Source organism: Trachemys scripta, chromosome 1, assembly GCF_013100865.1.
Source record: "Trachemys scripta elegans isolate TJP31775 chromosome 1, CAS_Tse_1.0, whole genome shotgun sequence".
Lineage (NCBI taxonomy): Eukaryota > Metazoa > Chordata > Testudines > Emydidae > Trachemys > Trachemys scripta.
Genome location: NC_048298.1, coordinates 291,110,874 through 291,125,308, shown reverse-complemented (window position 1 = coordinate 291,125,308; position 14,435 = coordinate 291,110,874). Strand labels below are relative to the sequence as shown.

The window sequence follows — 14,435 nt, the reverse complement described above, 5'->3', positions numbered from 1 at the left end:
AGACAAACAAAGTTGGTTACAATTTGCAGGAGATAATGCTGCCTGCTTCTTGTTTACAATGTCACCCGAAAGTGAGAACAAGCGTTCACATGGCACTGTTGTAGCCAGCGTTGCAAGATATTTACATCCCAGATGTGCTAAAAATTCATATGTCCCTTCATGCTTCAACCACGATTCCAGAGGACATGGTTCCATGCTGATGATGGGTTCTGCTTGATAACAATCCAAAGCAGTGCGGACCGACATGTTCATTTTCTTCATCTGAGTCAGATGCCACCAGTAGAAGGTTGATTTTCTTTTTTGGTGGTTTGGGTTCTGTAGTTTCTGCATCAGAGTGCAAGTAAATGTAAAGAGTGCAGAATGCAAGTAAAACAGAATAGGAGATATACAATTCTCCCCCCAAGGAGTACAGTCACAAATTTAATTGAAGCATTATTTTTTTAATGAGCATCATCGGCAAGTCCTCTGAAATGGTGGCCAAAGCATGGAAGGGGCATACGAATGTTTAGCATATCTGGCATGTAAATACCTTGCAACGCTGGCTACAAAAATGCCATGTGAACGCCCGTTCTCACTTTCAGGTGACATCGTAAATAAGAAGCAGGCAGCAGTATCTCCTGTCAATGTAAACAAACTTGTCTGTCTTGGCGATCGGCAGAATAAGAAGTAGGACTGAGTGGGCTCTAAAGTTTTACACAGTTTTGTTTTTGAGTGTTGTTATGTAACCAAAAAAAAAAAAAATCTGCATTTGTAAGCTACACTTTCAGGATAAAGAGATTGCACTTTAGTACTTGTATGACATGAACTGATATATACTATTTGTTTTATCATTTTTACAGTGCATATATTTGTAATCAGAAATAATAATATAAAGTAAGCACTGTGCACGCTGTATTCTGTGTTGTAACTGAAATCAATATTTAAAATGTAGAAAAACATCCAAAAATATTTAGTAAATTTCAATTGGTATTCTATTGTTATAAGTGTAATTAATTGTGACAAATTTTTTGAACTGTGATTAATTTTTTTGAGTTAATCGCATGAGTTAACTGTGATTAACTGACAGCCCTAGTTATTATTACTATCAGCAGCAGCATCTTGTACTCTCTGCATGTCAGATCCAAGAGTGTGGAACAGAAAAGCTAAGAATGGAGCCAGGGAGGAATCAGCAAATCCAGAAGAAAATAGGATTGAGAAATGCATCTTTTCTCAGTTTTCTACAATTTGTGCACATTCTCTCTCACTCGGCCACCTTCATTTAAAAATTAACCAATTTTTTGTTTGGAGATTACTGAAGGTAAGAATCAGATGATATTTTTAATACAGACACTGCAAAAAATTAGCAGTAATATAATTTTACATTTACAAAACACACTGAATGACAGTTGTGGAGTGGAGGGAAATACAGGCCAGAGAGGATTTCAGTTTTTAAGGCCCTCATCTGAAACATTCTTCCATCAGATACAGGGAATTCTGTTTGTTTATTCTACAAGGATGAAGGGTTGAGTAGATCCCTGATCAGGTTTAGAACTTCGTGTTTCAGAGGGGTCTAAGTGTTTCAAAGCTGATGTTTATGTCTCTATGCTATTCCCTTTAGAAAACAGAAGACAGAATAAACTGTGAAGTAGGTGAGGCTCCTTCACTAAAGATTGTCAAAAACAGGTGAGATCAAGTACCTGTGGGAGTACTCTAGAAATAATATTTTGCACTTGTAGAGCACCTTCTCTCCAAGGATCTCACAGCAATTTACTAATTCTAATGAGTTAAACCCTGTGATATCCCAGTGATGTAGGAAAATACTGAGTCAAGACTGAGAAGCAGAATGGTGAACTCTGTAAGACTTTGCTTAAGGTGACACACAGGCAACTCTGGTAGATGATCCAGCTACTTAGCAAGACAGGCGTTGGCTGGATATACAAAGAGGTCTTGACTAGGGTGCAAATCAGCCAAGGAAATCTAAGTACACCTCTACCCCTATATAACGCGACACAATATAAGACGAATTCGGATATAACACGGTAAAGCAGCGCTCCAGGGGGGCGGGGCTGCAAGCTCTGGCAGATCAAAGCAAGTTCGATATAACGCGGTTTCACCTATAACGCGGTAAGATTTTTTGGCTCCCGAGGACAGCGTTATATTGGGGTAGAGGTGTACTTGATAAGGGAAGAGCTCTCTCTCCTTCTGCAACATCAGTAGCCTTTGAGATGCATCTAGCTCACTGGTGAGAGGGAAGGGGCAGCAGATATAGATCGTCACATCCTGCCTTAATACACCCCCTGCAGCTGCCCCCTTAACTGTAATACAGCTGCAAAGAATTTAACCTTCTACAATGAGTAGCCCCTCAACCCCCGCTGGGTCCTGCTCCCTGGGACTGGACGGGGCACAACAAGGGGAGCCTGAGTGGACCAGGGGATCAAATCTCACTGCACTGAAGTCGTGCCCCTCCTGGCCGAGATGGGTCACAGGGCTCCAGTCTCCCCTGGGGCGCTAGTGGGGGATGGGACATGGGGCGCTGAGGGAGATCCAATCTCCCCCGGGGGCGCTGGTGGGGAGACGGGGCGCCGGGGCTCCAGCTCTCCGCGGGGCCCGGGGGAGGGGGGGTTACCTGGTGCAACCAGCACCCACTGGTCGGCGTGCGAGTCCGCCGGGCGGCGCCGCCCGCTACCCAGCATGGTCCGAGACCCCCGCGCTCTCGGCGCTGCCCGTCTCGGCCTCCGCATCCGAATAACGGCGGGGCCGGGGCGGGCGCGCGGAGCGGGGGAGCCGCGCGCACAGCGCCCTCCCGCCAGTGCCGCCCTGGGCCCAGCGAGGGCCGAGAGCCCGGGGGGAGGCGGGGGCCGCACGATCTGCGCGCGGGGGTCACGGGGGAGCCCAGTCGCTCGCGCGGCAGCCAGGGCACCCCTGACTGGGGTTTGCCGCGCACCCCCGCACCAGCGCCGCCAAATGGTACGAGCCCGAGGGGGGAGGCGGGGCCGGACACACTCCGGCGCCTCGCGCTCGCTCCCTCTGTGCGGCGGGGCTGATTCCCCTCCCCCCTGAGCCCTTCACCCGGTGTGAGGCGCTGCCGTGCTCCGTCTTCAGCTGAGGGACGGACTGACGTCCCCTAAGCCCGCCCCCCCCACGGCCCCCCCCTCCCTCACCCCCCCCAGCCCCAGGGGAGGAACAGCCCGAAACTCCTAGAGCGTTAGAGTCACACCCGCCAGAGCCTGGGCATGGGAGCGCCGAGCGTCTCCGCATCTCGCATTCAGCCGTGCCCAGGACTTGTGCCGGGTATTGCGGTCCTGGAGCGGGGCCGCATTGTGCTGCCCAGACTCAACACGAAGACGATCCCGGCCCCGAAGAGCCGCTCCACACCACTGTTAATAGCATCTGTTAAGGCGGGCATTAAAGAGCAGCGCAGCGCACGATGTTTGCCATCATACAACGTTATAAAAAAACCCAAACAGCAGCAGCACAGGACGAGCAAAGGCCAGGACATGGCTACGTTCATGTCACAGAAAATAATTCCCTGATGTTTGGCTATATACATTTATACCCTTAAAATTATGTTAACCTACGTTCATTTTAATTTTCCTTGATTTTTTTTTTTTTGATCTAAAGAGGGATAGGGACATAGGAAAAGCCAAGAACCATATTATGGCATCTGCTGTAAAGCAGAAATCACTGGAAAGTTCTGCTTAGTAAGTGATGGCCTGATATGGTTCCACGGTTATTCTTTTTAGGACCTTACAAACTACCCATGCTACCGGATTTGCAAAATTCACCAGCAGAGTTTATAAATCCCAATGTTTGTGTTTGCCGTGATTATAAAATCCTCTGGAGCTGGCTGTGTTTGTAATCTCTGCCAGAACATCTATGAGTATGTCTACACTACGGGATTAATCCGAATTTACAGAATTCGAATTTTGGAAACAGATTGTATACAGTCGAATGTATGCGGCCACACTAAGCACATTAATTCGGCGGTGTGCGTCCATGTACCAGGGGAAGCATCGATTTCCGGAGTGTTGCACTGTGGGTAGTTATCCTATAGCTATCCCATAGTTCCCACAGTCTCCCCCGCCCATTGGAATTCTGGGTTGAGATCCCAGTGCCTGATGGGGCAAAAAACATTGTCGCAGGTGGGTTCTGGGTACAGCCTCACCCCTCCCTCCATGAAAGTAATGGCAGACAACTGTTTTGCGCCTTTTTTCCTGGGTGAACACTGCAGACGCCATACCACGGCAAGCATGGAGCCCGCTCAGTTCAAGACAGCAGTCATGAACATTGTAAACACCTCGCGCATTATCGTGCAGTTTATGCTGAACTAGGACCAGAAAAACGAGGCACTTTCATGGAACTTTGTGACTTGCTCTCCCCTGCCCTGAAGCGCAGGAATACCAAGATGAGAGCAGCCCTTACAGTTGAGAAGCGAGTGGCGATAGCCCTGTGGAAGCTTGCAACGCCAGACAGCTACCGGTCAGTCGGGAATCAATTTGGAGTGGGCAAATCTACTGTGAGGGCTGCTGTCATGCAAGTAGCCAAAGCAATCACTGAGCTGCTGTTACGAAAGGTAGTGACTCTGGGAAATGTGCAGGTCATAGTGGATGGCTTTGCTGCAATGGAATTCCCTAACTGCGGTGGGGCGATTGATGGAACCCATATCCCTATCTTTGCACTGGAGCACCAGGGTACCCAGTACATAAACCGCAAGGGGTACTTTTCAATGGTGCTGCAAGCCCTGGTGGATCACAAGGGATGTTTCACCAACATCAACGTGGGCTGGCCGGGAAGGGTTCATGACGCTCGCGTCTTCAGGAACACTACTCTCTTTAAACGGCTGCAGCAAGGGACTTACTTCCTGGATCAGAAAATAACCGTTGGGGATGTTGAAATGCCTATAGTTATCCTTGGACCCAGACTACCCCTTAATGCCATGGCTCATGAAGCCATACACAGGCAGCCTGGACAGTAGTCAGGAGCTGTTCAACTACAGGCTGAGCAAGTGCAGAACGGTGGTAGAATGTGTATTTGGCCGTTTAAAAGGTCGCTGGCGCACATTACTGACTTGCTCAGACCACAGCCAAACCAATATCCCCATTGTTATTTCTGCTTGTTGTGTGCTCCACAATCTCTGTGAAAGTAAGGGGGAGACCTTTATGAGGGGGTGGGAGGTTGAGGCAAATCGCATGGCTGCTGATTACGCGCAGCCAGACACCAGGGCAATTAGAAGAGCACCCCAGGAAGCGCGGTGCATCAGAGAAGCTTTGAAAACCAATTTCATGACTGGCCAGGCTACCATGTGAAAGATCTGTTTGTTTCTCCTTGATGAAAACCCGTCCCCTTTATTGACTCATTCTCTGTAAGCAACCCACCCTCCCCTTCAATCACAGCTTGCTTTCGAAGGAAATAAAGTCACTATCGTTTAAAAATCATGTATTCTTTATTAATTGATTATAAAAAGAGGGAGAGAACTGACAAGGTAGCCCAGGTGGGTTTGGGAGGAGGATCGGAGGGAAGGAAAAGGCCACTAAAAAAAGGTTAAAATAATGACAGCCTTTTGCTTGGGCTATCCACTGGGGTGGAATGGGAGGGTGCACGGAGCCTCCCCCCCGCGTTCTTACACATCTGGGTGAGGAGGCTATGGAACATGGTGATGGGGGAGGGTGGTTATACAAGGGCTGCAGTGGCAGTCTGTGATCCTGCTGCCGTTCCTGAAGCTCCACCAGATGCCAGAGCATGTCTGTTTGCTCACGCAACAGCCCCAGTGTTGCATCCTACCTACTCTGATCTTCCTGCCGCCATCTCTCATCTTGAGCGTCTCTCCTCTCCTCACGTTGGTCCCTTCTGTCCACACGTTGGTCCCTCCTGTCCTCACGTTCACTGGCATCTTTCCTGTACTTTGATACCGTGTCCTTCCACTCATTCAGATGGGCTCTTTCATTGCGGATGGATTCCATGATTTCTGCGAAATCTCGTCTCGCGTCCTCTTTTTCCGACGCCTTATCTGAGATAGCCTTTGGGATGGAGGAGGGAGGCTTGAAAAATTTGCAGCTGCTGGAGGGAGGGAAGGAAAAAAGGGAGAGAAGTATTTAAAAAGATACATTTTACAGAACAATGCTTATACTCTTTCACGGTGAACAACACTATTCACATTACATAGCACATGTGATTTCTGTGCAAGGTAGCATTTTGCATCTTAATATTGAGTGCCTGTGGCTTTGCTGTTAGAGATCACAGATGCAGATCCGGGCAATAGAATTCGGCTTGCATGCGGCCATGGTAAGCCATTGTCTTTCAGCTTCTGCGCCCTCCTTTCCCACATACCAAGCAAAGCCCGTTGAGTGCTGCGGTTTTCCTGTTAACCTGCAGCAGCAGAAACCAAACTAACCCCCCCCAATCCAATTCTCTGGGATGATCTCTTTATCCCTCCCCTCACCGCGTGGCTGGTATCAGGGAAGATCTTTGCTAGCCACACGTGAAAAGCTCAGCACCAATTCCTACCCCCCCCCCCGCGCTTGGCTTACTACAGGGAAGGATTTCTTTTCAGCCACAGGCAAACAGCCCAGTAGGAATGGCCACCTCTGTCCCCTCTTTAAATTCCCATATTTCAACCAGGTTACCATGAGCGATATCACTCTCCTGAGGATTACACAGCAAGATAAAGAACGGATGTTGCTTGAATGCCAGCAAACACCGGGACCATACGCTGCCAGGCTTTGTCATGCAATGATACCAGATTACTTGCTACTAGCATGGCATGGTCAAGTGTCCTACCATGGAGGACGGAATAAGGCTGCACTGCCCAGAAACCTTCTGCAAAGACTTTTGGAGTACCTCCAGGAGAGCTTCATGGAGATGTCCGTGGAGGATTTCCGGTCCATCCCCAGATACGTTAACAGACTTTTCCGGTAGCTGTATAGGCCACGAATGCATCCCAAGTCCTCAGTGCAAATTAATCATTAAAAAACGCTTGCTTTTAAACCATGTTTTATATTTGAAAAGGTAAACTCACCTGAGGTCCCTTCCATGGGGTCATGGTCTTGGGTACTGGCTTGGGAGGGTACTCCACTCAGGCTGAGAAAAAGATCCTGGCTGTTGGGGAGAACGGAGTGCTGGGTGCTCTCCGCAAGCTTGTCTTCCTCCTCCTCCTCTTCTCTGTCAGCAGAATCCTCAGGTGTGGCTGATGAGATTGCCCCCGCCTTGGAATCCACAGTCAGAGGTGGGGTAGTGGTGGCGGCCCCCCCTAGAATTGCATGCAGCTCAGCGTAGAAGCCGCATGTCTGCGGTTCTGACCCAGAGCGACAGTTTGCCTCCTTTGTTTTCTGATAGGCTTGTCTGAGCTCCTTGACTTTCATGCGGCACTGCTCTGAGTCCCTACTGTGGCCTCTCTCCATCATGCCCTTGGAGATTTTTTCAAAATTTTGGCAATTTCGTCTTTTTGAACGAAGTTCTGCTAGCACTGAATCCTCTCCCCATATAGCGATCAGATCCAGTACCTCCCGTATGGTCCATGCTGGTGCTCTTTTTCGATTATCAGCCTGCATGGTTACCTGTGCTGATGAGCTCTCTGTGGTCACCTGTGCTCTCCTGTGCTGGGCAAACAGGAAATAAAATTCAAATGTTCACAGGGCTTTTCCTGTCTACCTGGCCAGTGCATCCGAGTTCAGATTGCTGTCCAGAGCGGTCACAATGGTGCACTGTGGGATAGCTCCCGGAGGTCAATACCATTGAATTGCGGCCACACTAACCCTAATTCAAAATGACAATATCGATTTTGGTGCTACTCCGCTCGTCAGCGAGGAGTACAGAAATCGATTTTAAGAGCCCTTTATTTCGAAATAAATGGCTTCATTGTGTGGACGGGTGCAGGGTTAATTTGATTTAACGCTGCTAAATTCGAATTAAACTCATAGTGCAGACCAGGTCTATATTTCAAACAGAAGTGGTTACTATGTTGAAACCTGTCTACAGAGAAAGTTTTTCATATGGAAAATATTCTCTGTAAATATTGACAACAATAATAACTTGGACATTGATCCTGCAAAGACTTAAGCCATGTGCTCAAGAATATCTAAAGAAACCTTATATTCCAGTTTTACCAAAGCAGACCTGATTTTTTGTATGATGTCCAAGGGTCCCAGGTCCTTCTTTTGGGGCACGTGAAATGTCCAGGTTTTTCATTTCATCAATGAACATGCTCATTTTTAAAATGTGTTTCTATCAGAGGTAGAATTTATTCTGTTTACCAGTAACAGTCTAATGGAAAGCATTCTGTGTGATGCAGTGTTTGGAGAGAAAAGTTGAATGAGTGTAAACACTGTCAAGGCTGTTATTTTGCTCAAAGTGAATGTTAACACTTGTTAAATATTTCATGATAAATTTATTCTCAACACTAAATTACTGCAAGAACTCCTCTGCTGCAAAAAATATGAGCAACTTGAGTCAGAAGCTGGCTGTAGGGGGCACCAGCACACATTTTTAAGAATGTACTTTTCCCTTTTGCATGAGTGGTTCACCAACCTAAAAGATATAGCCACAAAAGTATCAGTTTTTTATTTTGAAAATACGGTCACCTGAGCCTTATCTTCAGGATTTCAGGGGATTTCTCAGAAGCCCTACCATCCTGAGGAGTGCTTCAAAAATGCAAGGCCTTTTGGTGGCCCAGACCCAGCAGATGCAGCAGCCAAGAAAATTAAACTGAATAGAACAGAAGACAAGAGATGGACAATTCTTGAGTTTCATTGTTGTCTTTATTCTCATAAAGTAGGTGATTTATTATTATTAGTTATTATTATTAGAAGACAACAGCTTTTGGACAGATTTGGCTATCAATGTAGTCACCTACAGAGTGCTCTCTTGCCTTCAATATTTTTTGTGGCTAGAAATCTGGTAAATAGAACTAGTGACCTTAATTTCTACAAACTCAAGGCCTCATACCCCGTTTGGCTAGCATACACACAAAATGAATTTATATCCTGCAAATTGTTGGACAGATAAGCTATGATAGAAGTGTCAGATTTGCTGCTCTTCTGTAATGAGTGATCTATAATAGTGCCAGTCAGTAAACCCATTACAAAAGTCTGTATTATAATTGTACTGCAAATTTAGAAAAAAATACATTTTTAGGGCATTTTCCACCAATATGACAGAGAAACTCAGGCCAGTCAGGAGAGAATGAAAAGCCATCTTGTAACACCTGGTGAATATATATTGTTAAAGCAGATTACAAATTCAAATAAATAATTCTGTAAATTTTAAAGGAATATCTTCCAAAGAAATATGAGCTGGGATGCATTTTCTTCCACATCATAGAATGTTACTCACTGCAGGTGTTGTCCAAAGTTCCATCCACAAGTTTATTGATTGTGGACATTTAGTAGCAACTCTTGAGGGCCAGGCACTTTAATAAAAGCTCTCCCTGATTCCTAACATTCCTGTGGTCATTCTTCACTTTTCTTACAAGCTTTCTCCTGTCCATTTTGAGTGGGAGGATGTTGGCACGTCTCAAATTACTCTTCTTGGGCAATTTTCTCTACAGTAAGAGTTGTGTCATGTGAGCGCAAATAACAGAGACTGTATATAAAAGGCCCACCTGATCATCCCCACCTGCCAGAAGGAGCTAAAGGAAAGTTAATCTTCATGACATTCTCATCACTGAGATTTCTCCCCATTCATGCTGTCATAGTGCAAAGAGCTACTGGTAGGCAAGTCCCAGCCACAATGACAGTACACCTTTACCCCGATATAATGCTGTCCTCGGGAGCCAAAAAATCTTACCGCGTTATAGGTGAAACCGCGTTATATCAAACTTGCTTTGATCCGCTGGAGTGCGCAGCCCCACCCCCCCGGAGCACTGCTTTACCGTGTTATATTCGAATTTGTGTTATATCGGGTCACGTTATATCAGGGTAGAGGTGTATTCTGCCACAAGCCAAATTCCTCCTCCTCAAATTATGTCCAAAAATGAGTGAATTGTGATACAGATGAGCTATAAATGAAATAGTTTAAAACACCTAAATATAATTATTTAAATTACTTTCCTTCAAAACTCTTCTCTTACTGAAGCTTTTCTTAGTCCTTCCCCAATGATACTCCGACATCTTTGAGTGTCGTATACCAGGATCGATTTCAATCATAACCTTGGCTCTCTTCCTGGAGTAATGCACATCGAGTGCTGGAAAACTGGGTAATGAATTGTGTTAGTCAAATATATACTAAATAATGTTAGAGAAATGAATATTATTATATATAGTATTATAGGAAAATATAAAGAATGTTTTGCTTTTTGTATGTGTTCCTGCTGCTGCAGCATTTCAGAAGTTAGCTGAAACAACTTCAGGGTTGTGTAAACCATGAAAGCTTGTGTGTGTGTGTGTGTGTGTGTGTTAGTTGTAAAATCTTGATCTGTGAAAATAGGGTGAAACAGAGCGTCATGAGGGAATTGTTAACTTCAGGTGTGCCCTGAACATGCTAACAAGCACATACCCAAAGCCACTAAAAAACAAAACAAAACCCTACACAGACCAGTAAGATAGAAACAACTGGAGGGAGCTAGATGGGTTAACAACAAAGAATAGATGGCAGAAATAGACAGATTAAGGTAGGTTTTTAGCAGGATAAGCAAAAATGGATTAATTTGCATTAGTTATTGGGATTTATGCATAAGAATGTTTTAACTGGGGTTTAGAATGGACATGTGTAGAGATTAGATAACTCATTAAACTGAGTCTGCCTGAAGTTGCAGAACGGGGTAAAAATAGGCGATTGGTAATAGGAAAGTGGTGAAGACGACACAGGAAAGAACAGAGATTTGAAAAGAGTTATTTGAAAAGTTTCTTGCCTTATCTGTTTTTGCATGTACATGTAATTCACAGGTGGTAATATCATTGTCTTAAAACATACAAAATAAAGGCTGAGCCTAAATTGGAGTGGATCTCCTTTGCAGCATGGGCCATTGAAGTACACCGCTACCCCAATATAACGTGACCCGATATAACGAATTCGGATATACCACGATAAAGCAGTGCTCCCGGGGGGTGGGGCTTCGCACTCCGGCGGATCAAAGTAAGTTTGATATAACGCTGTTTCACCTATAACGTGGTAAGGTTTTTTGGCTTCCGAGGACAGTGTTATATCGGGATAGAGGTGTATTTAAATCATGATTTGTCAACTTCAGTAACTCAGCCAGTGGTTAGGGGGTCTATTACAGGAGTGGCTGGAAGGGAGGGGGAGGTTCTGTGGCTTGCAATGTGTAGGAGGTCAGACTAGATGATCATGATGGTCCCTTCTGATCTAGAAATCTGAGTTTATGAGTCAGCCAACAACAAGGTACTCTAGTCTATGGCCTGGTCTAGGAGGGGGAAAATTGTAGAATTCCATCCCAGAAAAGCCAAAGGCCCGAGGCCTGAAACCTAATGGGGTGCATTCAGAGAAACCAGAGGTGCCCTGTGACCTTGACATGCATCTTTAAGAAACTGTCATTCCACTCTTTATCCTAATATTTGTATCTTTATGACAAATTAAATTTTCTTTCAACCAAAGGAGCCAGATTCTGCTACCTTTACTTGTATTGAGTAGCACATTATTCCACAGTTAGTCCCATTGGAATGCCACTTGGATGGCAGTATCTGGCCCATAGTAATCAGTATTCCTTTTTAAATGCTATGTATTTAAGTCTTTTCTTCAGTTACTGACTTTCAAATGTTAACTCTTAATTCAGAATGGTATTTGTGTTACTGTGTCTATAAATGCTATTGGAACCAGCTATATTCTAATGTTACTTCTACATCAGACTGGAAATCAAAAAGATCAGTTGAATTAAACATTGACTTATAAAGTGTTGTGTCTTCACTAATGCAAATTAGCCTACTATTTATTGAGAGCTGCTAAGAGATTATATTATTAATATATATATATATATATAAATAGATTCCAGCCAAGAACATTCTATAGAGGAATTCTAGATGACAAAGGGTCCTTGTTGTTTGAAACACCTTTAACAATACTTTGTGACCTTGAATGCAGATAACGAGAGAGTTGCTTTGTTAAGGTATATTTACCATATATATATTTGTTTAAACAAAGGGGCTGTGTGAGACGCTCTAGATAGATCAAGAACTGTTGTCTTTGATATAACCCTTATCCAGAACATCATACCAGAGACACAGGTTTGGCAATAAAGCATCCCCTGTACTGGGCTTGGGAAGAAACCAAACTGATTACAAAGAAAGACTGTAAATTGATCAAAATATGAAAGGGTAATATTAAACTTAAAGACTGAAGTATTTGTTCCATATCTTTAGAAATGACTTGCTGAAGAGTAACACGCCTATAGTCTGAAACTGACATGTTATCATCTGTCTTCTGGATGGGAAAAATCAAGGCATGTTTCATTTATTTGGAATATGGTCATGGGTCAAAGAGAGATTTAAAATGTAAGCATGAGGCAGTGCAATAGTGCTTGCTGTAACAGTTAAGTATTTGGACTCTAATACCATCAGATCCTATAGCAAAAGATATATTAAAACTATATGGGATTTACATTCAATTTCCGGGAAAAGGCAGTGGTAGGGTGAGGACAGGTATACAGATTATTCTGGGCATTGTTGTATTGGGAATATACTTAAAAATATTAAATGTAGGTAATTACTGTACTTTTAAAAAAAGAAATTAGTAAACATTTTTATTTTAAACAGTGGATCTGCTTTAATTTCATCACTGATAATGCAGAGAAGACACTGCACAGAAATATAAGAAATTCTCATATAGTTCATATTAAAACATTTTGTGAACAAATTAGAAACAATCTAAATATTGTCTTTACCTGAAAACAATGTAGTTCAAGAAACACAGGAGTTTGAAGTATGCCCAAAAAATTCTATTTGGTTGTGGGAACAAAATCTGCTACATATACCACAAATCTGTTGAACAGATCAAAGCCTTTTTGAAAGGAGCTGCTGGAAAAAAAATGATGCATACCAGTTGAAGTCAGCACTTTTATTATTCTGTTTCTAAGTCATCTCAACATACCCAGACTGGTGAGTCGTGATTTCTCAGCCTCTCTCAGAATTATGTGTTTAATTTTGGCTAACTGCACAAGATCAGCAGAGATGCATGGTTATATGATTTAAATGTGCTCAATTGTTTGGAGAGGGATACAGTTATTATTAAAAGAAGAAAGTTGGAGAACAACTAGTTCAAAAAGGACATCAAGAGAGTTTGTTTGCAATGTTGTTGTAGATGTGTTAGTCCTGGGATATGACAGAGACAAAGTAGGGAAGGTAACATCTTTTATTGATCCACCTTTTGTTGGTGAAAGGTACAAGCTTTTCAACTACAAGCTAACCTGAAGAAGAACTCTGTGTGGTTTAAAGTCTTGTACCTTCCAGCAACATAAGTTGGTCCAAGAAATGATGTTAGCTTACCTTCCTTGTCTCTGACAAGAGAGTTTGAAATTAGAGGGGAACAAATTAGTTTGAATAAAATAAGAAGCAACTTGAACTATCACCCAAACCTCTAACTGAACTCAAGCTGAATCGTTTATAATGTTTGAACAAATATTGAATTTTTCATTCTGCTTTTGTGCCCTTTTCCAGTTTAAGGTTCTGGCTGGCACAAGAAGCAGTAGTGATCAAATACTCAGAGAGGATGTTCTAATACAGTGGCTCTCAAATTGTTCAGAATACTGTACCTCTTTCAGGAGTCTGATTTCTCTTGCATATCCCAAATTTCATCTCACTTAAAAACTACTTGCTTATAAAATCAGACATAAAAATACAACAGTGTCACAGCACACTATTACTGAAAAATTGCTTATGTTCTCATTTTAGCATATAATTATAAAATAAATGAACTGGAAATATAAATATTGTACTTACATTTCAGTGTATAGTATATAGAGCAAAATAAACAAGTCATTGTCTGTATGAAATTTGAGTTTGTACTGATTTCGCTAGTGCTTTTTATGTAGCCTGTTGTAAAACTAGGCAAATATCTACATGAGTTGATATACCCCCTGGAAGACCTCTAAGTACCCCCAGGGTTACATGTACCCCTGTTTGAGACCCACTGCTGTAATGGCATAGTAGTTCTAACTCAACTGGAAGTAGGAAGTAAAGGAAATCTCACAAGAAAGCCTCTTTCCAGCTCAGGTATATTGATTTAAGAGGTTTTGATAGTTTGAATAAGCATCTGAACTTCTGAGTGCTTCTCTGAAGTGAACCTTTGGAAGCTTTGGTCTCAAGTAAATAGGATGAAATTCAATAAAGACAAATGCAAAGTATTCCATTTAGGAAGGAACAATCAGTTGCACACATACAAAATGGGAAATGACTGCCTACGAAGGAGTACCGCGGAAAGGGATCCAGGGGTCATAGTGGACCACAAGCTAAATATGAGTCAACAGTGTAACACTGTTGAAAAAAAAGCAAACATTATTCTGGGATGTATTAGCA

The 14,435-nt window shown here is 43.4% G+C and overlaps 1 protein-coding gene across 2 annotated transcripts in view; it reads right to left on the bottom strand.

Moving 5' to 3' along the window:
• Positions 1 to 2,814, bottom strand: part of RNASEH2B (ribonuclease H2 subunit B) — a 59,914-nt gene extending 57,100 nt beyond the window's left edge. Inside the window, exon 1 of one of the 2 annotated variants that reach the window (XM_034758529.1) lies at positions 2,606 to 2,814. In XM_034758529.1, the coding sequence (XP_034614420.1) occupies positions 2,606 to 2,720 (115 nt within the window). In that variant the 5' untranslated portion in view covers positions 2,721 to 2,814. The remainder of the gene's footprint in view (positions 1 to 2,605) is intronic. The other variant, XM_034758528.1, reaches the window with a different exon arrangement.
• Between the last annotated feature and the right edge of the window lie 11,621 nt (positions 2,815 to 14,435).